Source organism: Camelus dromedarius, chromosome 5, assembly GCF_036321535.1.
Source record: "Camelus dromedarius isolate mCamDro1 chromosome 5, mCamDro1.pat, whole genome shotgun sequence".
Classification (NCBI taxonomy): domain Eukaryota; kingdom Metazoa; phylum Chordata; class Mammalia; order Artiodactyla; family Camelidae; genus Camelus; species Camelus dromedarius.
This window is the reverse complement of record NC_087440.1, coordinates 13,699,593-13,722,658: the sequence shown is the minus strand read 5'-3', so window position 1 is coordinate 13,722,658 and position 23,066 is coordinate 13,699,593. Positions and strand designations below refer to the sequence as shown.

General features: G+C 45.9%; 1 protein-coding gene across 1 annotated transcript in view; it reads right to left on the bottom strand.

Annotated features, from left to right (window-relative positions):
* Window positions 1–23,066, bottom strand: part of MYO5C (myosin VC) — a 91,164-nt gene that overhangs the window by 60,615 nt on the left and 7,483 nt on the right. Inside the window, exons 2-9 of the mRNA XM_031453041.2 lie at window positions 17,970–18,080; window positions 14,682–14,847; window positions 13,972–14,116; window positions 10,623–10,779; window positions 8,306–8,449; window positions 7,447–7,528; window positions 6,227–6,334; window positions 2,254–2,360 (exon numbers count right to left, since the gene is read on the bottom strand). Coding sequence (XP_031308901.2) covers window positions 2,254–2,360; window positions 6,227–6,334; window positions 7,447–7,528; window positions 8,306–8,449; window positions 10,623–10,779; window positions 13,972–14,116; window positions 14,682–14,847; window positions 17,970–18,080 — 1,020 coding nt within the window. The remainder of the gene's footprint in view (window positions 1–2,253; window positions 2,361–6,226; window positions 6,335–7,446; window positions 7,529–8,305; window positions 8,450–10,622; window positions 10,780–13,971; window positions 14,117–14,681; window positions 14,848–17,969; window positions 18,081–23,066) is intronic.

Here is a 23,066-nt window from a genome sequence, read left to right as displayed (position 1 = left end):
GCTGCCTCCCTGCTGCCCACCCACACCCCTTCTGACCAGGATCACAATAACATGAAGCATATCTCCGATGTGCTCGGCACTCACTGGGGAGAGCACTGGCAGAGCCACTGGCTTCTTTCCTTCTAAGCAGGAACCAAACCTTCTCAGTCAAAACCATGCAGCTACAGATGCAGCGACAGGGGGGAATGCAAAGGGCGGCAATTTTTAAAAAGTAAGATGGCTTCATCCAGATTGAGTTTGCCCAATATTTCGAGTTCCTGATGCAAATGAATGAAAGTTACAGGACTGGTCATTTTCTACAAAAGTTTGGCATCTTTTTTTTTTTTTTTTTTTTTTGGTAAAATTTGTCTCCTAACATTGACTTTTAGACGAAGGACTTTTAGTCTATCAATTTTAACTCCTCCTTCAAAATACGACCTTCACAACAAACTTCAAGGGACAGAGTCCAAAGCAGGGGTGCTTGCTGGGAGGAAGTCATGGCTTTAGCCTTTGAGAGTGTGAGAAGGAAAAGTGCAGAAGCCTGTTTCTGAGGTAAATAAGCAAGGACCACAGCGACACCCACTCCATGCATGTCCCCACCCCAGGCCTGCCATCACCTCTCCCCAGACTCCCCAGTCTTTGTGAAATGACTGACTTTGGGAGGACTGGATATCGGTGGAGGTGGGGCGCTTACTGTGAGAGTTTGGGAAGAGGAAGGAGAATGACTTCCTGGTCACAGGGCAACAGGCCTGAGCCACAAAAAAAAAAGCATATTCCACTTCTGCTCAGTGCTCCTCCCCCTTAAGCCGCAGGTACCAGAGCTGAGAAAGGACCAGGTGTACAAAATTAACAATTATTCCCATCAGTTGTTTTGGGGGACAGGAACACAGACATTGTTATGGACTGTTTGTTTCAGCTATATGGGAAAAAATTCATATGTTGAACCCCTAACCCCCAAAGTGACAGCATTTGGAAGTGGGGCCCTTGGGAGCTAACTAGGTTTAGATAAGCTCATGCGGATGGGGCCCCCATGATGGCATTAGTGTCCTCATAAGAGGAGAAGGGACCAGAGCCCGCGCTCTCTCTGACACTTGAGGTCACAGCAAGAAGGTGGCTGTCTACAAGCCAGGAGGGGGCCCTGGCCAAGAACGCAAGCATGCTGGCACCTTGATCTTGGACTTTCCAGCCTCCAGGACTGTGCGAAAATAAATTTCTGTCGTCAAGCCGCCCAGTCTGTGGTGTTTTGTTATGGCAACCACAGTTGGCTAAGACACACGTGTTAATCCAAAGCTTCAATGGTCAGGAGATTCTGCATTTCACAGAAACGTCTTTTAGCTGTGTGATTGTCCTCTTAACATGGACACTGTTGAGGATAACCAAACCCCACACCAAGATTCACCACCATAATGTTTGTTGCCAAAGAGACATACACATAAACTTATCTTGTATACACTAAATAAAGAAAGCCCTCACAAAACTTACACGGGAATCTATTTCCAGAGAGGAAGCCGGCACCTTTGGTGTTTGATGCAGGCACATGTCAAGAGGTAGGAGGTGTCCTTTCTGCTTAAAACTGTCCAATGCCCAAAAGGTCCTACATGATCTGCACCCTCCCCCCACCCCCACATTTTCTGGCCTCATCTACCACCCCTCCTTGCACTCACTCCTCTTTGCATTTACCAACCTTTCTGCTATTTTCCCACTAACACTTCCTGCCTAAGGGCCTTTGCACTTGCTGTTTTGTCAACTTAGAATGTTCTTCCTCCAGATGAAGACACAATTCACTCCCTTACCAAACTAGAAAGGCTTTCTCTGAACGCCCTACACAAAAGGCACAGCCCATCCCCACCTCTGCTTTATTTTCCCTTTTCATGGCTACTGCCATCTGTAGCTGTCCACTGTGTCTTCTTCCCTCTGCCTCCCTCCCCCAGATCATAAGCTTCAGGAAAGCCTTCTGACTTCGTTTTGTTCATTGCTGTTTCTCCACAGCCTACAACAGTGTCTGGCATACAGTAGGTGCTCAGTAAAAATCTGCTGAATAAAAGAAAAACAGAGAATACCCCTCTACTTCTTCTCTACTGCCGCAAAGGGGAAGAAGCTTTACTCTTTGAAAGTAACCCATAGAAACCCCCACCTGTTCCTGTTAAACTGGTCTCCCAGGAGGCCCAATGTGCCTGGTGCTGAGATGGCTAAGATGCAAAGGCAGGATAACCACGCGAGGGTCTGCTGATGACCCTCCCGACGCAGGAAGGGCGAAACAAATACACATCTTACACTGACTGTGGATCTCTCATTGCCCACGGCTGTGATCTGCACGTTGCCCAAATGTAGGATGGCTGCCAGGATCTTAAAAACATCCATCTGAAAATCTTCCTTGAAACCTGTAAAAAAATTTTTCCCAAATTAGGAATACTACACTTCTCCTCTGGCTTCATCACCAGCAAGATAAGCACCTGAATTCCTTTAAGACTCTCTGGCACCATCAGTGCCAGGAGCTGGCACAGGGAATGGGGGGCGGACCCCAGGGAAAATCTGGCTCTCTGTCTTTCTAGTTTGACGTGTGCACACACAATGTGAACTTACGACCCACCAGCTTTCCCTTTTGCTGCGGCTGCTAGGAAGTTCAACACAAAAATTAGTATCTGAGTAGCCATTTCATGTCAGGTTCCTGGGAGAATCGCCTCTCCTTTGTTCTGTGTGCTGTGCTTTCTTGATTGTTAATGTTTTATTTTTTTCCCTTTTGCTCATAAGCGCCCTGAATTCTTTTCATGTTGGATGCTGGAAGGATGCCATCACCCTCCAGCTTTGCATTGTGCTCTCTGCCCCAGGCGGCTGGCCTGTCTGGACTGAGGTCATGGGCTCTCATGCTCTCTGGCCTCAGAGGGGTTTAACCACAGGGGACCTTGGCAGGAGATCAAAAAGCAGGAGACAGGTGCTGAGTGTGTCGTCCTAGCTCTTTCCCTACAAAGTTGCCTCAGGTTGGCTGTGTTGCCGGCCGACAGAAGGTCACTGCTCCTGGTCTGGGTCTGACTTTCCCTGACCCTCCTTTCAGGCTCCAATAACACCATCTGCCAACAGCTCTGCTGCTGTCCCCAAGTCCTCCGGCTCCCTGTAGCCCCCAAAGCCCTATCCACACCTTTGTAGTTGCTCCCTCCGTAAATAAACCCTCCTCCTTTTACCCCATTTGAATGTGCCCCATGTTTCCCTTCGGGAGCCTGACTGATGTATGTGGATTATCACTCATGAAGATATAATATATGTGGTACCATGAGGGGATTAGCACATTTCCTGAAGCCAAAACCAAACCAAGCCGGCTGTGAGGAAGGACTTGGTGTCCTACCCCCATAAATCACAAAGGAGAAGCTGCCAGTCGGGAGCAGGGCTGGGCTAGGTCTGGGGCCTGTACAGGAGCTGGGTGGATGGGGACAAGCACCAGGTGGTGTTAAGGACACTGCAGTAAGTCCGGGAGCTTAAAGACAGTGCAGAGGGTAGGGCAGGTTCACCCCCGCCCAGGCTCCCCGTCCACACCAGAGTGGAGGCCTGAGAGTCCCTGCAAGCAGAGGAGCAACAGGCCCTAAACGCCCCATGAGAGCCCCTGCGGCCGCCCGCTCCTTCTCACTTGAGGACAACTGGAATCTTTCAAAAGCAGTGAGGGCATGTTCTTAAATAATTCCAAGACCTACTTCAAAGATTACACAAAACCAAAGTCACAAGTGATTTCAAACCAAAGTTATACAGATGCTTCCAGCTCAGTCTGAGTCCAGGCATATGCACCCTTCCATTTGGAGCAAACCCTTCATCTGAAGGACAGACGACTGTAACAGAAATAAACCACTGGGTGCCACCACGATAAATGGCAGGTAAGTGGTGAGGAGAAAAAAAAGCAACTAAAAATACAAGGTTTGGGAATCTGCCTCTGACATCCCTGCTCTTTGCATGACCCATTACTGACTCCGTGCTGTCCAGAACCGACAAAAGTGAACTAACAACTTCAAAGCAATGATCTCAAGTAAAGAACATAAGAGCTTAAGTAATTATCTTTAGGGAGATAAAATCACTGCAGAAGAACTGCTGGCCTGAGTTAGATTTCAGTGAGCAACACAATGGTCAAGTTCCTCCAGCCTGAGGTCCAGGAGAGGTCTGACTGTTTCCAGGGTGTTCTTTCTGAGATCTTAATGGCCAAGCAAAGATCAAAGGATGAATCAAATGAGAGTCAGCCGAAGAACAAAGGAAATGAACTCTTGATCAAAATACGTCCCACTCTGCTTCCTCACGGGGTAACCTGTGACCAGCAAAAGCACCTATGAAGCTGTGATGTCGTGATTTACACTAAGAAATACATACTTTGTCAAATTTCTAGCACAGAACTACTGAAACCCTAGGACTTCCTGAGTGGTCAGAGAGATTAAGGTGTCTTTTGTTAATGAGGTGATTCTGGAATGCCCTAGGTCATGTGAGGATGGGAGGTGGTTGCCAGGGGAACCAGCCCTGTGATAGGGAGCTGGAACTTTCAGGCTCCCCCCTTGACCTCCAGGGAGCAGAGAGGGGCTAGAAATCAAACTAACTGCCAATGGCCAATGATTTAATCAACTGTGCCTATGTAAGGAAGTCTCCATAAACCCCCAAAAGGACAGGGCTTGGAAAGCTGCCAGGTTGGTGAACACGTGGGGACTGGGGAGAGTGACACACTCAGGAAGCATGGAAGCTCCGTGCCCCTTCCCACATACCTTGCCCTGTGTATCTCTTCCAACCAGCTGCTCCTGAGCTACATACCCCTTTATAAAAAATGGTGATCTAGTAAGGAAAATGTTTCTCTGAGTTCTGTGAGCTGCTCTAGCAAATTAATTGAACCCAACGAGGTGGTTGTCGGAACCTCTGATTTGCAGTCATTTGGTCAGAAGCACAAGTTACAACCTGGACTTGAGACAGGCCTCTGACAGTGGGGGGTGAGGGTTCTACCTTGTAGGTCAGAGCCCTTCACCTGTGAGAGCTGATGCCTTCTCCCAGGCAGACAGTGTCAGAACTGAGCTGAACTGTAGACGTCCAGCTAGGGTTCAAGGAATTACTTGGTGTGGGGAACCTCCCGCCCTCGCATACACACACGCACTGGAACTGGGTCCCAGAACCATTTAGTACCTCAGAAGCTAAGCCAGAAGGGAAAGCCCAGGAACTCTGCAGCAGGCTCCATCCTCAGTACTTCCCATGCATCACCTCGTCTGCTGTTCACAACTCTCTGAAGTAAGTACTGGTGTTGCTCCCATCTGATATCATATGGACATTTTGCTTAGGAAACCATTCGTTTTTATTCTCAGTTATGCAATAGTGCTCATCTCGTCTATTGCTCTGGTAATTTAACCTCAAGTTCTTTGTCTTTTACATTCAGATACAGTCAGTTGGCCACAACAACGAAAACAAACAGGTCTAATAAGAGACGAGTATTTTCTGCAGGATGGAAAAATGGTCTGTGGTCTCACACTGACCAGAAGCTTAGACCAGCAGTTCCAGTTGGATGTCTAGACTAATACAAAATGGGAAAGGGAATGGCTATTTTTATAAATGCCACGTGTAGACAGTCTTTCCAAACTCGAGCTCCTTGTGGGACAGGAAAGGTGGGGAAGATCGAAGATAATGCGTCACCTGTGTCAGCATCCTGGCAACCAAAGATTAGGTTTTTTGGTATGAAAATGAGATGTTTTAAGGCCCTGAGTGTAAATTCCAGTTCTGCTCTATACAGGCTGCTCGAGCTTGGGTAAATTACTCACTACCTCTGTGCCTCAGTTTCCCTATTATAAAATGAGGTTAATACCAGCATCTGCCTGATAAGGTGTTTGTATGGTTTAAATGAGTTACCACGGGTAATAAAGTGCTTAGACTGGTGCCTGGCACACAGTGAACTCCACATGGGCACCTGCTATTTTACCATCATCATCAGGGCACCTGTGAAGGCCAGGCAGGGTCACCATTACACTTCTGAACTGATTCGGACCTTAGCTCTCACCTGTCTTCTCTGCAGTCAGCCTAGAAGAGCTTATGAGCATTCACAGCAAGCCGGCAAGCCTGAGGGCAAAGGAGTTGATTTCTAGCTTTTAAGGGAAGAAGCAGTCTCGACCCATTGGCCTCCAAATTTGTTTTGATTGGCTCATCTTAAACTTAGAATTTATTAGGTGCCTTCAGAACACACTCATGCTGGGCATCCCAGCCTTTTCAGAGACAGCGGCTGCTCCTTGAATAGGATGTTTTCACTTACCGAGTAGACGGAAGGTCTTCTGTGTCTCTATCATGTCAGCTCTGTCGTTCACACCCTCAATGACAGTACTGCCTCCCATTCTCGTGTAATGAAATTCTTCTGCACTCCCTGAAAGCAAACATAACGTGATTTCTGTGACACAGAAGTTTGGACATACATGTTTATCAGAAGCAACAAGAGAAGTTCACACTTAATGCGTCATAGTAAGCACCTTACAAATGTTTTCCCACTCATCCCTTAGAATTCTATGTCCCTGACTCATGAGCTGAGGCTTAGAAAAGTGAAGTGACTTGCTCGTTGTCCCACAGCCGCTGGCAGGGCAAGAATTTAAACGCAGGGCCGACTCCAAAGCTCTTGGTTTTTGTTCCCACACCTAACAATTTCATACAGCTTTACTGAGGTTTATTGAATGTACAATGAACTGCAAAAAACCTGATGGGCTTTGATATACAGTTCCCCTTATAAAATCATCACCATGGTCAAGATAATAACTATATGTACATCTAATATTTGAATAGAAGATGGCCCTTCAGAAAGCTCTTCCATGTTTGCTATTCATAGTCTGTTTAACAGACAAGGCATGGATTTTATCATTATAAGAAAACTGAAGAAACTAAGATTCCACAAGTGCAAGCAACTTCTCCAGGATTAGGGAGTGTGCATTCAATGCCAACACACTAGACAATTTTATCTGCCGACACGGCACAAATGACTGAGACGGGAGAGTTGAGATACCACAGGAGCTGGTTCATTTACACTCAAAGATAAACAGCTCATTAAATTGTGACTGCAAATTATAGTGATTTTGAGTCATCAAGGAAGTTCAAATTATGGTAGAGGTCCTGTGACTCAGAAGATAGGAAATATGTCATACATGTAGAAAAATGACCATCCAATGAAATTAAGACAAAAAGAAAAGTCTGGGGACTTAGATTTCTAGGTCCCAGTGGTCGGGAGGCCTCTTTCTACAGGTGGTTCTGGATGGGTACCACAGTCACCCAGGAGCTCTGAAAAGAACCCTGGGACTGAAGGGTCCCCTCTCTCTGGCCTCACCTTGCCCCTAACTAACCTTAGTTAAATGCATCAGGTCCACCCCTGGAACCCAAAGACCTTATGTCTTTGGACAGAATACTTTTTTTTAAGTGATGTTGTGGTAAGAAGAAATTAACCTAGAATTCAGCATAAGAAAGAGATTCTTCCACACACCATCCATTACGTACCCAATTTAAGATGTTTAAATTCTGACTGCTGTGCAGATGCACAAAGCTGATAGAAAATGTGGTAATTTCGTTCATTTTCTGACTGTAAAAAAAAAAAAAAACAAGAAGTCCTGAAATTACACCAAACTCTTTACAAGTGAAAATGTGAGGATTTCCACAAGAGGGTCTTAGATGCTAATCTGGGTTGACAGTTCTGCTCTCATGGACATGGATGTCTACGTGTGTTTTTGCTGGGACCCAAACTCTTGCCTTTGCTGGCTCACAGGGGCCCTTCCTTCCAGAGGGAGAACTGGCAGCCCAAGATCGCCTTGCAAAGAATTACCCCAGAGAAACTGTTATTAAATGAAAACATTCTGTGAAATGGCAATAATATAATTCATACGAGTTGAAATTTTAAAGAAACTCCCCGCAGCACATGGCTTGCCATTATTCTCCTCCGGGGCCAAAACTATGAGAATTTTCTTCATTTTATGGACAGAAGAGCCTTTCTCTTAAATGCCACCTCGACAGCTCTAATCCTATCCCCTTCCTGATAAAAAGCCAGTCTAACAGTGTTGCCTATTTCAAGTAGTTTTTGTGTTCTAGAAAGGTAAATGTGATACTTAAATGCTAAAGATTTTTTAAGTCTCCCAAATTGTAAGTCGTCCTTTCACCTCAACCACACAACTCCACAGGTAATGCACCTGTCCATCAATTTTTGTTTTTAAGAGACAGGAAAAATAACCCAAACTACAAATGAAAGACAGGAAGACTCCATTCCTCAAGTCACAGAACAATGTAGTTTGGCTAATGAATATGTAAACACAAAACATTTTAAAAGTCAGGAGAAAGGAAATTTGATGAACGTTTTGGTCCTTACTTGAAAGACAACTCTGGATTTCTCTAGCAGGTAAGTTCTCATGTTGGCTCCTATAATCTGATTCCTCTCGTCAAAACTGATTTCTGTATATTTCCCAAACCGACTGCTGTTGTCATTGCGGGTGGTCTTGGCATTTCCAACAGCCTACAAAACACAGTAACAGCATTAAAAAGACCTTTGCATCAATATTCTTGGAGCCGTTACAGTACAGTACAGTCCTGTTAGCTAGGGGAAGGTCTGATGAGCAGAGAGAGGTCGAGGGGTAGGCAGAGCAGCTCGAGACTTACAGGCAACAGGACACAGCCTGCTATTCAAGACTCTCCTCAATCTTGCTGGGAGACACTGAGCAGGATCAGAAAAAGTACAGGTTCTGATGTTCCATGGCCCTAGGTTCCTTTTTTGCTATCTGTCTGATGCTAGAAAAATGATTTCATCTTTCCCAGTCTTTATTTCTCTATCTGTAATATGGGAAAGTATGCATCTTAGAGTTGGGAGGATTAATGAGGTAACATAAAGTGCCTCAGCTCATCTATGCCTGAAATACTACAGATGCTCAGTTAGAAGTCCATGTGCTTCACCTGACTTTTATTTCTGTCTTATCCCTTACCACTTCTCTACTTAACCTTTCTACTTGACCAAAAAATTGCCCTCTCCCATCCCTCCCACACTGAGCAGGATTTTTGCTTTTTCCCCTCTGCTCTTGAATTCCGTCTCTCCTCTTACCCACCCCTTCCCCATTCCTGGGCACCCTCCATCTAGAAGTATCCTTCTTATGCACACACACTGCACTCTTGCCCAGGCCATCGTGCTTTCTGACAACATACCCTTTCTGAGCACCTGCTGTGGGTCACGTGCTCAGAAGGTGACGTGAACCAAGTGGATCCAGTTTCGCCTTCACGGGGCTTACAACAGTGGGCGAGACCAACCCTGAGCGGGTAAGCCTGCAAAATACTCCACTGGGCATGTAACGGGCAGTGCTTCTTGACAACCCTTTTACTGCTATCTTGAATTGTGATTTATGTTTCTATTTAACTTTAAAACATGCTATGTCGGAGGAATCTTAAAAATTAGGGATTGGGTCTTATTCTTTTCCATCACTCCCTGTAGTATCTGGCATAGTGGCTGAAACCAAATAGGTGGTCTGATAAATATTCACTGAGGATTTCGATTCAGTAAAACAGGGAGAAAAGGTCTAGGAACCTAACATTCTTAATTATTGGCTATGCATCCAAATAAATCCAAATCAACCTCTTCCAATTTTGCAAGGCAGCCAGAGCTGGCCTTTGGGCCCTCCCCTGAGCCTGTGAGATGCTCCTTCTTCCTGGAGAGTTGTCCCCTTACCTCTGGGTACCATCACGGTTGGCCTTGCCTACATGTCAAAGCCAGCCAGGGGAGGAAGAGCCTTGATATGCGGCATTTGCCAATTTGTAAGGTATAAATATTCCCACCATGACTGATTTCAAACTACCATAGGTTTAACAATAACTTGCAAAAAAAAAAAAATCCTGAATATTTAACAATCAGGTCTCGTAAGTTGGTGCCAATTGGCGAGCGACCACCACTACTCTTATTTCACCAGTGGTGTCTGTAGTTGAGGAAATTTCCTGAGATGTACACATAAACAGAAGACTTCTGAAATCTGCTGGTAGAATTTTTAGCCCAGTGGGTAGAGAAGGGAAGCCTTGGAAGCAGCTACCTCTGCCCCAGTTTCCTCCAAACCCCACTGAGGAACAGACATCCTGGCTCTTTCCTGCCCTCACTTCTTTGGTCTTTCAAGGGTGGGAACTCAAGTGAGCAAGGACAACATACAGGCATACCTCCGAGATACCATGGGTTTGTTTCCAGACCACCACAATAAAACAAATGTCCCCATAAAGCAAGTCACATGAATGTTTTGGCTTCCCAGTGCATAGAAAAGTTATGTTTACTCTATACTGTAGTCTATTAAGTGTGAAAGCATCATGTCTAAAAAACCAATGTACATATCTTAATTAAAAAATACTTTATTGCTAAAAAATGCTAACCATCATCTGACCCTTCAGTGAGTCATAATCTTTTTGCTGGTGGAGGGTTTGAAATTTGTGAGAATTACCAAAATGTGACACAGAGACACAAAGTGAGCAAATGCTGTTGGAAGACGGTGCCAACAGACCTGCTTAATGCATGATCGCCACAAACCTTCAATTTGTTTAAAAAAAAAAAGTAATATCTGTGAAACACAACGAAGTGCAGGCACACCCGTATACACAAACCACCCCGCCTCTCCACACACACGCCACGGCCTCCGGCCCTGCTCCCCGCCCCACGGGGCTCTCACCTCAGTTATGGGGTTGGATGCCAGAACCTTGTCTTCCACGTGAGCGTTACTGCTGGACTTGCTGACGGTGGCGAAGTACCTCATGGCATACCGAGCCGACACTGTCTTTCCAGCACCCGACTCCCCACTTACAATTATTGACTGATTTTTGTTGTTTCTAAAGCAAATAAATAAAAGGATTTTTTTAATGTTCATTTCTTCCTATTAAAAAGGCAATATATACCCATTAAGAAAAATGCAGAAAAGCCAGAAGAAGAGGTTTTGTTCCTTCTCTCTAAAGTAACTGTTTCTAACATGCCAGTGAATTTCCTTGGAGTGTTTTTCTCTGTGACCCTGCTGAACACGCAACTTTGTTTCTTGCTATGTCCCCTGTACTGAGGGTCCCCAAGACCAATCCCAGATCAATGATCCACTGGGAGGACTCAGCACATAGTAGTACTCATGGCTAAGATTTATTACACCAAAAGGGTACAAAGCCAATCAGCAAAAGGAAAAGGACCAAGTGCAGAGGAAGCCATGTGTAAACCTCCAAGAGTCCTCTCCCAGGGGAGTCACACAGGACGCACTCACTTCCTCCAGCAATGAATTATATCAACACACGGGACACACTGTCTACCAGGGAAGCTCCATAGAGACTCAATGTCCAGGGTTTTTACTGGGGGCTGGTCACATAGGCATCCTCTGCCTAGCGCATACCACAATTCCAGACACCCAGAAGCCAGGCAGGTGTTCAAAATGAACCACATTGTTCCCACCAACAGTTTAGGTACAGTGAGCCACTCTTACCAATTAGGAAGTGGTGGGAACCTTCCTGAAATCTAAGTTCCCAGAGGCTCACCAGGTGCCAGCCTTGCAAGCCGACCTCTAAAGACAGCAGTCTCAGGCCTGTGCCAACTCCCTTCTGCATATCCCCACTTAAATATAAAGATATTTATTTGGAGAGCAATTATTTGAAACATGCTTGGGAACATGTACGTTTTGTAAGCCAATGTGCTCTGTTACGTAAGTCAGAGATCTGAAGAAATATGTTAAACTTTTCACAGGATGATGGTGGTGGAACCTTATTATAGTACCTTTCTAGCACTGCTATGTGTCGGGTGCTTGGTGAATACTTTACAGGGAATCTCATTTAAGCCTCACAAAAATTCTGTGCCACACACTATATATCCATTTTACAGATGAGTAGAACAGTGACAGAGAGGCACAGAGCACACAGCTCCCCTGTGAACACAGGAAGGGATCTTAGGGAGAGCTCCTGGTCCCAAAGAGGAAACTAAGACGCTGAGGAGGTGAACAACACCCCCTGAATCCCTCAGCCATGTAGAATGGGATGGGGATTATTAAAGCCAGGCTCTCCTGTCTCCCAGTCTAGTATCAGCAAGTCCAACATGAGCCTGCCCTGTGCTCAGTTCTGCTGTTACAGTTAGACAGACCTCCAGAGAAAACTGGCTCTTCAAGCTTGAACCTGGCTCAGCCCTGCAACTCCAACGAGCTCACACTGTGGACACCCAGGAGCAGCCCTGGCCTGTCAGGATCTGAGCCACAGATGTTAATCTTGCAGACACCCTGCAGATCTGCAGGGGCCAAGGCAAATCCTAGAACCAAGGGGTTTTTTAGTGTTGGAAGGAAACTTGCTGTGGCAGAAGCCAAGGTAATTGGCAATTTTTTTCAGAACCTCCAGGATCTTTTATTTTCTGACACCATCATGCTTGGCTACACTCTGCTCCTGAGCCTCCACGTGACCATGAGGGCTCAGGAAAGGGGGTGACTTTACATCATTAGTCACAGCATCAGAGTAGGAATGGGCAGGTTTGGGTCCAGCTAGTGTCCTCAAGAGCAGAGCCTGCTTGGCTCCCAGACTCTCGTGTCTGCAAAGGAGAGGGAGTCAGAGCCCCTTGTGGCCTGACTGGTGCATCAAGGCACGGAGGACACCTGCTGAGACGGAGGATGTGGGATCGGGGTGTCCCAAGTTATGGGTTATTAACTGGTAATTCTCTACCCAGCATTCCTCCTCCCCCTTGCTTCTTAGGGACTAGGATACAATTTTTAGTGGGCATGTTGCAGCCCATATGAAAGACTACATGTCCCAGTCTCCCCTGCAGCTAGGCATGGTCATGTGAGGAGCTCCTGGCCAATGAGCTGTGAGTAGAAGTGCTCTGTGGGGCTTCTGGGAAGCCTTCCTTAACCAGGAGGGCACACCCTTCCCCTGGGACACTCTGTTGCCTAGAATAGAGAGAAGAGGGCTGAGCACCGAGGATCGGGAAGTGGAAGGCACTGGGTCCCTGATGACTTGGTACAGACAGCATGCTAGCTCCGGACTGCTCATCAGACTTCTCTAGGGGACAGAACCATGCACTTCTCTTACTTAAACCACCATTATTTTTCCTGATTATAAGCAGTGGAGCATGGAGCTGGAGCATCTAGCTCACAGATGACCCTAAAGCTGAGGGAGATGAAGGCTGTGCTGTAAATCATAGCAGATCCAGATCCTGTGTCTCAGGTCTTCCTTCATCTGTGAAATAAGGGCAATGATGGCAGCTGACGTCACAGGTGCTGCACAACTCAAAGGCGACAGATGTCTGTGAAAGCTCTTTGGCAAACTGTTAAGGCTCTACAAAGATCCTTTTACAGGTTAGGACATTGAAGCCAAAATAGGACAGTTATGGGGAAAATAAGTTACATGCGGAGTCAAAAAATCTAAGCACAGATTCCAGCTCTGCCTTCCTCTTGCTGGGCGACCCTGGGTGGATGGCTTCAAATCTCAGTCATCTGACAGCTCAGGCATCCTCATCGCAGGCTCTTCCGAGGGCACCCACAATGATGTGTGGGAGTGTGTGCTCAGTGCCTGGCCACAGGAGGCTTGTAACAAACGTTTGCTGGCAAAACAAGAACTCCCCAAAGCCATACAAAAAAAAAAAAAAAAAAAAAAAACACCAAGTGGTAAAATTAGAATAAGACCTCAGATCTCCTACAGCTAAAACCTGTGCTCATCTACCATTTGAGTCTCCTGCCTTGGATGAGTGAAAAAGCTTAAACACCTCCAAGGGGAGAATAAATCAATTTTCTCCCAACCAAACACACTGGAAGAGAAGCATCTGATTCCCGGATTAATAGGACCAACCTGACAACCTAGAAGGGAAAAAATCAGGAAACTTGGTTTAGGCAGGTCAGGTATATACAACAGTCATTTGCTACTCGGTACAGGCAGTCTGCTTTACCAAGCCCCCAGAGTTCAGTAAAATGAACACTTTTTATGAAACCAAGCCAGACGTCTCCCTTCCACTGTGAGGGTCCAGCAAAGGAGGAGTGTCGGGAGAGTGAGAGGGAGGTCTGTCTGGCAGGAGGCTACCTGGCCATCTGCTTGTACGCCTCTTCTGCCACGGCAAATATGTGCGGGTCCATGTCGCCCACGTTCTGGCCGCTGTAGGCATGGATGATGGCATCTCCGTATATCGGCAACTGCTTGTAAGGGTTCATGGCCACCAGGATGATTCCTGAGGAAAGATGCTGGATGCAGTGATGGGGTTCTTGCTGTCACCTCTTTCTCTAGGTTCTTTTGAGAAACCCCAGCTTTGTCACTTATTAAACCTTCTGTGTGACTTTGGGCAGGTCACTTAATGCTCTAAATATCAGTTCCCTGCAGATGCCACCAACGTTTCTAGGCTACTCTGAAGGTTAAGATGAGATGACAGATGGCAATGCCCTAAAACTGAGAAGTTTTTGCAATTCTTAGTATAAACATAGTAATATCACTGTCCCAAATAAGTAATAAATTTATCCAATCCAACAAGAAACTCAAACACAAGCTTTCTTCGCATGTATTTTTCTTGGTATTCCAACCTTAGTTCTCGTTGAAGATTCTTCCCACCTGGAACAACCTCCCTAAGATCAAATGTCTATAACATTTAGGTATAAATTTGAGCAAATGTCTAGGTGTGATCACTCATTTTGACAGAAGCCAACGATTCTAACATAAGTATCATATAAAACGTAATTGGGATGCTCTAGACAGCGAACATTAAGTTGCAGTGTCACTTCTGCTCTCCTGGAATCACTTACCACTGTAGGTGTAGATGAGTTTGGATTCTGCAAAGCGGATTCTGAGATTGTGGAGCACGGCGGGCTCGTGGAGATAGCTGAGGGCCGTGAGGTCATTCTCACCCACGAGGATGTCAGGATTCCGAAGTGGAGGCAGAGATTCTGGATCAATGGGATAATCCAGCTCCTGTGGACAAAGATCAAGTTACAGTTTCAGAAGTAAAAGATTTTGGGTGTTTCTGCTGAATCACTGTCCTCTTTCCTATCTAGCCCTCTTTGGAGTGATCCTTGACACTCTGAAAAACAAATTTGTGTAGAGCAATGAGAACATAATCTTCATGGCTGACTTCTGGGTGCCAGAGGATCAGGGTATTGGCTGTGGGTCCTAGGGCATGTCACTCACCCTCTCTGGGCCTCTGTCCTCTCAACTGTGAAAAGACTAGCTGGATCAGATCAGGGGTCCTTAGAGCGACAGAAGGCTCAATGAGGGGCGACAGGGAAGCCACACAGGCGGGAACCCAGCTCTACCCCAGGGGCTCTGCTTGTACGTGGGTAGATGTTGGGTGCTGTGAAAGTTTTTCTTTTGGAAACAGCATTATGCTGCTAAATGACACAATTATCAAAGGTCCCTTGAAGCCCTAAGGCTGCCCAATCTCTATTGAAAGTTGACATGCTTGGTGCTGAGAAGTGTCTAAAGGTGCCCGTGCATGCGGTGGTCTCTCTGAGAGGCCCCCGGTGCAGGTGATGCCCGTCCGCAGCCACCCGTGTTCCTAAGGGCTCACAGCTCCCCTACAGGGCTGCCTATTTCTACCATCCTCAGCCCTGGGCTGAGTAACATGCCCAGCACGGCCTCTCTTCTGCTGATTCCACCAATGTGTGTTCCTTAAGTAGCTGCCTGAGCAGAGTGAAGGAGAGGTCAGCGTGCCTTGTTGTACTGATACCACAGACGACTGGGCCTTCCAGATGCCAGAGCATGAATGGACCTTCTTACCACCTGTTCTACCTTCACTTGCATTTCACAGCTTGGGGAAGTGACTTGAGCAACGTCACCCAGCAGGCTTGTTTCCCTTCCTTCCCAGGCGGCCTTCCTCTCCATGCCTAGTCCTGGATGAGATGACGCAGATGCCACTCTGCAGCCCCAATGACAAGAACTCAGCACTGGATTTTCATTTGCTCCTCAAAACTTCTTTCCACAGAGGGCATGACATCCCTAACAGTGACAGAGACAGGTTCAGAGAGGTTAAGATCCTTGTCCAAGGTCACACAGGTAAGATGGGTCTGGCTGACTCAAGCCTGTGCCATGATGCCTCCTGTCAACACTGACAGGGGTTTGGTTTGTTGGTTTTTCTGTTTTGCATAAGGAGAGCAGCTCAGGGCAATCCAGGACATCTGCGCACGAGTCCTCACAGCAGCTGCCTGCTCATTATCAATGCACGTATGTTTATGGACCTGCCCCAAGCAGGATATTCTTACCCTACACATGTTTGAGAATAAAGTGCTGCTCATACATAATTTTTACTTCCTCTGAGTCTTTCTGTTACCTGTTTTAAATTGACAACCTCCTTTTCCAGTTCAACCACTGTGTGTGTGAGTGTGTGTGTGTGTGTTTTATGTGTGAAAGAAACAGATAGGGAGAGAGAGAGACAGTCTTGGTGTGGGTCGGGGGAGAAAATTCGAATGTGAAGAACATGAGATTGACAGGTAGAGACATAGGTGACATCTTCTTACACAAAGTAGGCTTTGTCCTTCATGGTACAAAGGGTTAAGTTAAAGAGCAGTCTGGCTGCCTGCCATCTCACTGCCTCTCCCGCTTCTCCTCTGGGCAGCTGGTTCAGGGCCAGGAACGTCACCACCTGAAGCCTAGCTCAGATTACTAAAGCAGCAAACTGCCACTGCAGCTGCTGCCTTGAGATTTTTCTCCCCAAAGCCACCTGATCCCGAGTCAGAACCCTGACTGCACACAGGAGGTACCTGATAAATGCCCCAAGTAGATTCTGATGGGAAAGGAAAGGCTAAATGGCAACAGCAGCCGCTCTGCTTTGTCCCTTGCATTTGCACATGCCCTGGGGATTACTTCATCTCATCTTCAGCAGCCCTGTGTGCCTGCTGTTACTAACTCCATCTCACATGCGTGGAAGCTGAGGTGCTCACCTTCACAAACTAAGTGAATGGCTGTGGCAGGATTTGAATCCAGATAGTCTGATTCTATAGGATATGCCCTTAACTGCTACATTTGTCTCCCTTCCCAGGATCTCGGGAAATGACTCCTAAATCCAGGACAGTCTGATTGGTGACACTGTATCCTGTCTCTACAGAGACCATTTCCATGTCTTGGAAATTTCAGCGTTTTAATACTCATGTGATATTCCCTGGACTAACTCTGACATCTAGATGGATCATGAATCCTTTGTCCAGCTCTGCATCCAGATGCTTGATTCTAAAAACATAAGGTCAGCTTAGCTCTGGATCCAGGGGGATGTCATTACAGCTATATGGGGAAAGGAAGACTCATTATGGATAACTTAAAGCAGAGGCAAAATCTGCAGAAGCTGGTAATGGAAAGCCATGACCAGCCTTTGACAGGCACACCTCAAGACATGCTCCACCACCGGGACAAATGCCATCTTCCTGCTCGTCCTTCACCTCTCCCTCACCTCACACACAGAGGCACCTCATAATGTCACACACAGCTGAGTATTCCTGTCCGCTTGTACTGTCTCCTGTCACTCCCCCAATTGCCCTAGTATGCGCCCTCCTGGAGGGCCCAGTTCTTACCTTTTCCTATCCATCCACAGACTGACTTTCTCTCCTTCCGCTCTCCTCCCACATCCCCCCTCCCTGTTTTTCTATTTCTCTCTTCTATGTCTCTTCCTCTTCCCATCTTGATGTTTTTCTCAACCAGTTTATGTCTGGGGCTCAAACTACTTCCTCTCCAAGTTTTTCATCTTCTCCCTGTCTCTGTGCTGAGACCCATGAAACCGAAATGTTAATCATTTTCCAGCATTCTCTCAACGATGCTGAATCCACAGAAAGACAGCATAGGGCACAGACCTGTTCACTGCATCTTGTTCCAGAGACGGGCACTTTATGTCTTCATTCCAGCAGTGTGAGGTGGGGGCGGGGTGTGGGGAGGAAAGGGGGCGTGGCATAAACACATGGGTGGATCCATAGCACCAGCTGGCCATTCTAGGGCCCTGTTCCTGTGCCCTCCCCGGGGCTGCTCCCATGGAGAACACCTGCCTGTCCCCGCCCCCACACACCCCAGTTTCTCCTTCCGACATCATGGTAGCTATGACCAAGGACCCTCACCATTCCATCCTCCAGCAGGAGTCGCAGGACTCTGTCACCAACTCTGTAGTCCTTTGCTATCTCAGCAGACTTCCAAACTTCTTCAGGATCCGGAATCCAAACCCTGTTGTACTGATCAACAGAATAAGACAGGATTAATTTCAGCACTTGAAAAACGAAACACAAATTGTTAGATAATTAGACTCAGGGAAATTTCTTTCTGTCCACTAGGTCAGTAAACGCATTAGGAACACTTTTGCTTATGAGGTCATCTTTAGCGTATCTGCGATGCACTAGGCCTAGCTGCTTATTTCACAACTAACTTCCCAAAGCCTCCTAAATTCATCTTGCAAACAGGAAGCCTGCGAGTGGAAAGGAAATCTGAGCCCGTTAATGGGAAGATCTGAGTACTGTCTACAAGAGTTGGAGCAGAGGGATTTGCTTCACCGCTGATGAACAATTGGGCTCTGGGCCACATACTTAACTTCTTGTGCCTCATTTTTTCTCATCCAAAATGGGCACAACAATACCTACTTCACGGGTTTGTGGGGAGCTTAAATTAGATAGTGTAATTGACAGTACTTTGCAAAATGCTAAAGAAGTTATTGTTAAAGCAGCGTTATCACAGTCTTATCACACTGGCCAGTAGCCAGGGATTCCCGCCGTGGGAAATGCAGAAGTCCTGAGCTCAGTTCCTAACAGGTAATCAGCACACCTGGCTTAGTTCTGTGTACAAGTCCCTAGCAGAACCACATTGCTATGTACTAAATTGTCCCCCCAAATTAATTTGTTGAAGCCCTAATCCACAATGTGACTGTATTTGGAGACAGGGTCTTTAAGAGGTAATTAAAGTTAAACCATGTCAGAAGGCCCAGATAGAATAGGATTACTGTCCTTATAAGACGAGATACCAGGGAGCTTGCACACACACTCTCTCCACCTGCGTGCACAGAAGAAAGGTCATGGGAATTCAATGAGAAAACAGCTGTCTGCACCCAAGGGGAGAAGCCCTCACCAGACACCAACCCTACCAACACCTTGATCTTGGACTTCCCAGCCTCCAGAACTACGGCAAAATAAACATCCATTGCTTAAGCCACCCAGTCTGTGTTATATTGTTTTGGCAGCCCACGCTGACCAATGCACACATCTAATACCCACCCTCACACACTGGGAAGGCAGCAGGCTCACTCTCCAGAACTCACAGTGGCATCTGAGTGCTGCTCGAGATGAACACAAGGTGACTGCCATGTCCATACACCGCACCTGTCACAGGGTCGCATGATTCACGTCTCTCCTCCATGCACGCTGCCAGCATCAGGCACGGACCACTCGCACTTTCTCCCAGACCCCACATCCCACATTCTCCTGCGGTCATCGAGTATGTATATGTCTGGCACAATGCTGGGTTACTGAGAGGGTAAGGCATCCCCTCAGTCATCATGGCCTTCCTACTGACCCAGCCAGTCTCTAACCTGGAGCCGCATGTGTGCGTGTGTATATTTGCATCTCTCTGCTCACACAACAGCGGCTTCTGTCAGTGGGGCACCCCTACAGGATGCCCTGATGTCCTGGAACATAACCAGGCCAAAAGTAACAGGAACTGGGAAGCACTCACAAGGAGACATTTAGCAGCACCTCGGAAAGCTCCTGAATTTCAAAGGCTCAACAGCCCAGGATCCCAGATCTAGATAAAGCCTAAGAGGCCGTCCAGCAACTAACCCTCATTTCCCAGAGAAAACCAGCCCAAGGGTCTCTAAGTTCCCCAGGGGCAGAGCTGAGATGAGCACACAGTCCAGGCCTGCACCTAGAGTGGCTTCTCCTTTCCACATCCTTACAGCCCAAAGGAATACTGGTTCTCTGGCATTGTCCCTCACTGGGACAAATGGACTTTCTGAAGGTAATTGTTAACTCTTGTGCTTTAGGAGAGAAAGCCTGCACTTGTGCCTAAGTGCCTGCCATCCTCCCGAGTACAGTCCCTGGGCACTAAATTTTCACCAGGCACCATCCTTGACTCTGGGGACAGTCACAAGCAATACCCTTTGTGAATCTTTGCTTCTTGCCAGATGAGAGGGAAAACGTCACAACCAGATGAGAGGGAAAACGTCACAACCAAATGATGACCTGACATGCACCAGGTGAACATGTGGCCGGTGGTCGGCTGGTGCCTTTCCAGCAGGAGGAAATACTCATTTGGGTTGAGACAGTGTAGCTTCAGGAGTTTTCAGTTACAAAAAAAATTCTGGGCAGTAATTATGACACTTTACTTCTCTTCATTACAGTTTTATGATCTCCTATAGTTTGCATTTACTACTTCTATAATCAAAATATATGATTTTAAAAAGAAAATATCAAAATGTATGTCCACAAAAAGACTTGTCCCTGTATGTTCATAGTGACTATATTCTTAACGGCCAAAACCTAGAAACAGACTATGTCCACTAATATGAGAATGAATTACAAAAACATAAATAAAACTGTGGTATACACATACAATGGAACACTACTTACCAATAAAGAGGATCAACTACTGAACCAGGCAAGAACATGAAGGAATCTCCAAAGTATTAGGCTGAGTCAAAGCAGCTGTACACAAACAAGTACATTCTGCACGAGTCCTTTAAACTAAGGACTAGAACAGGTAAAACAAATAGAATGTGGGGGGAAAAAATCAGAACAGTTTGCCTCTGGGGGTAGGTGAGGCTGTGGAAGGGATCTCGTGGGGCAATGGCAACATTCTCTACCTTGATGGGGTTTGGGTTACATAGGTGTTAAGCACTTTTCAAACCTCAGAGAATGCAGAGTTAAGATTTGCGCATTTCATTGTCTGAAAGTTTTACACGGAGAACTAAATAAATATGGAACTCCTGATACGCATACTAAAATATTTAGGACTATATGTGTTAATGTATGCAGTTTAGCCTAAAATGCTTCAAAAAATAAGACTGGCTGAGGACTGGATAGAAGGGTAGAAAGTTGAATAAACAAAGCAGCTCATACGACTTAATAAGAAAAAAACAACTCAATCCAAAAATGGGCAGAAGACCTAAACAAGCAATTCTCCAAGGAAGAAATACAAATGATCAACAGGCACATGAAAAAATGTTCAATATCACTAATTATCAGAGAAATGCAAATCAAAACTACAAGGAGGTATCACCTCACACCAGTCTGAATGGCCATCATTCAAAAATCCACAAATGACAAATGCTGGAGAGGCTGTGGAGAAAAGGGAACCCTCCTACACTGCTGGTGGAAATGCAGTTTGGTGCAGCCACTGTGGAAAACAGTGTGGAGATTCCTCAAAAGACTAGGAATACACTTACCATATGACCCAGGAATCCCGCTCCTGGGCATATATCCAGAAGGAACCCTACTTCAGGATGACACCTGCACCCCAATGTTCATAGCAGCACTGTGTACAATAGCCAAGACATGGAGACAGCCTAAACGTCCATCAATAGATGACTGGATAAAGAAGATGTAGTATATTTATACAATGGAATACTACTCAGACATAAAAACTGACAACATAATGCCATTTGCAGCAACATGGATGTTCCTGGAGAATGTCATTCTAAGTGAAGTAAGTCAGAAAGAGAAAGAAAAATGCCATATGAGATCGCTCATATGTGGAATCTAAAAAACAAACAAACAAACAAAACAAATACAAAACAGAAACAGACTCATAGACCTAGAATACAAACTTGTGGTTGCCAAGGGGGCTTGGGGTGGGAAGGGATAGACTGGGATTTCAAAATATAGACTAGATAAACAAGATTATACTGTATAGCACAGGGAAATATATACAAGATCTTACGGTAGCTCATAGCGAAAAAAATGTGACAATGAGTTATATATATGTTCATGTATAACTGAAAAATTGTGCTCTACACTGAAATTTGACACATTGTAAAATGATTATAAATCAATAAAAAATGTTTAAAAAAATGAATAAACATATGATGCAACAAATATGGTTAAACATTCCTGCTAGAATCTAGGTAGTGGGACAGATGCTCACAGTAAAATTTTTTCAACTTGTTTGTAGACTTTACATTTTCACAATAAGGTGGAGGAAATAATAAGTATAAAGGAAAGTTCGGGGCATCAGTACTAGGACAAAGTTGAGGAGCACAACTGTTAATCTATTAGTTAATATAAGTTGCCTCACTAAACAAATAAACAATATATGTCTATCATCATTTGGATATCAATCATGACCCCTTAGGTTAATTCTTGACAGCTAGCTAAGAGCAGGAAGCTTACTGAAATGTGGCATGGGATGAGTCATATTTGTGAGAGAAAGGGAGGGAGGGAGGGGGAGAGAAAATGGAAGAATGACCTGGTGGGAGATTGACATACACTCAGAGACACACACCCGTGCAAACAGGTGGACAGAAGCCTCACCAACACAGACACACACACCCACACTCCACACAGACTTGTGGACAAAAGGCTCCCATTTTCTATCTCAGGTCTGCTATTGAAAACATTTATTGCTAATCTCATAAAGCTAAAACTTATTAATATTTTTATGGGATAATATTTTTACGATAATTGGAAAGATCCCATTTATCAAGAATTGGCCACTATAGAATTTTACAGCTGAAAGGGTCCCAGGAAATTGTCTACTTCAAGTTGTCTGTCAAAGCTCTTTTTAAAGCCACCGAAAGCTTACTTCAAATGAAATGGTGGCAGCCCACCACGTTGTGCAGCTGAGGTCCCTCAGGCCCTTCCATGGAAGCCTGGAGCTCTAAGAAGTGATGTAAAAGTCACCAAGCCAAACCAAGCCCTTTGTTTTACTGATCCCCAAATTCAAGACCAGAGGGGTCAATAACTCACTGAACACCACAGAGAGAACCTCAAAGGCTGGGACTCCACAGAGCCAGGGCCTGGGCCTCCTCCTTTGAACTACTTGTCAAGTGAGTAAGACTGGCCCTGAAACAAGCCTGAACTCTCAACTGCAACCATCTACTTGACAGGGCACAGGCTGGTCTATTTTAGCAAAAAAGTAGCATTTACTATCTTAGGACATATGGAACCGGAAGTCTGCTTCTCTTCTGGCACAAAGACAGTGGCCTCCTCAGCCCTGGATTCCCCAGGCCGTCCGCACCC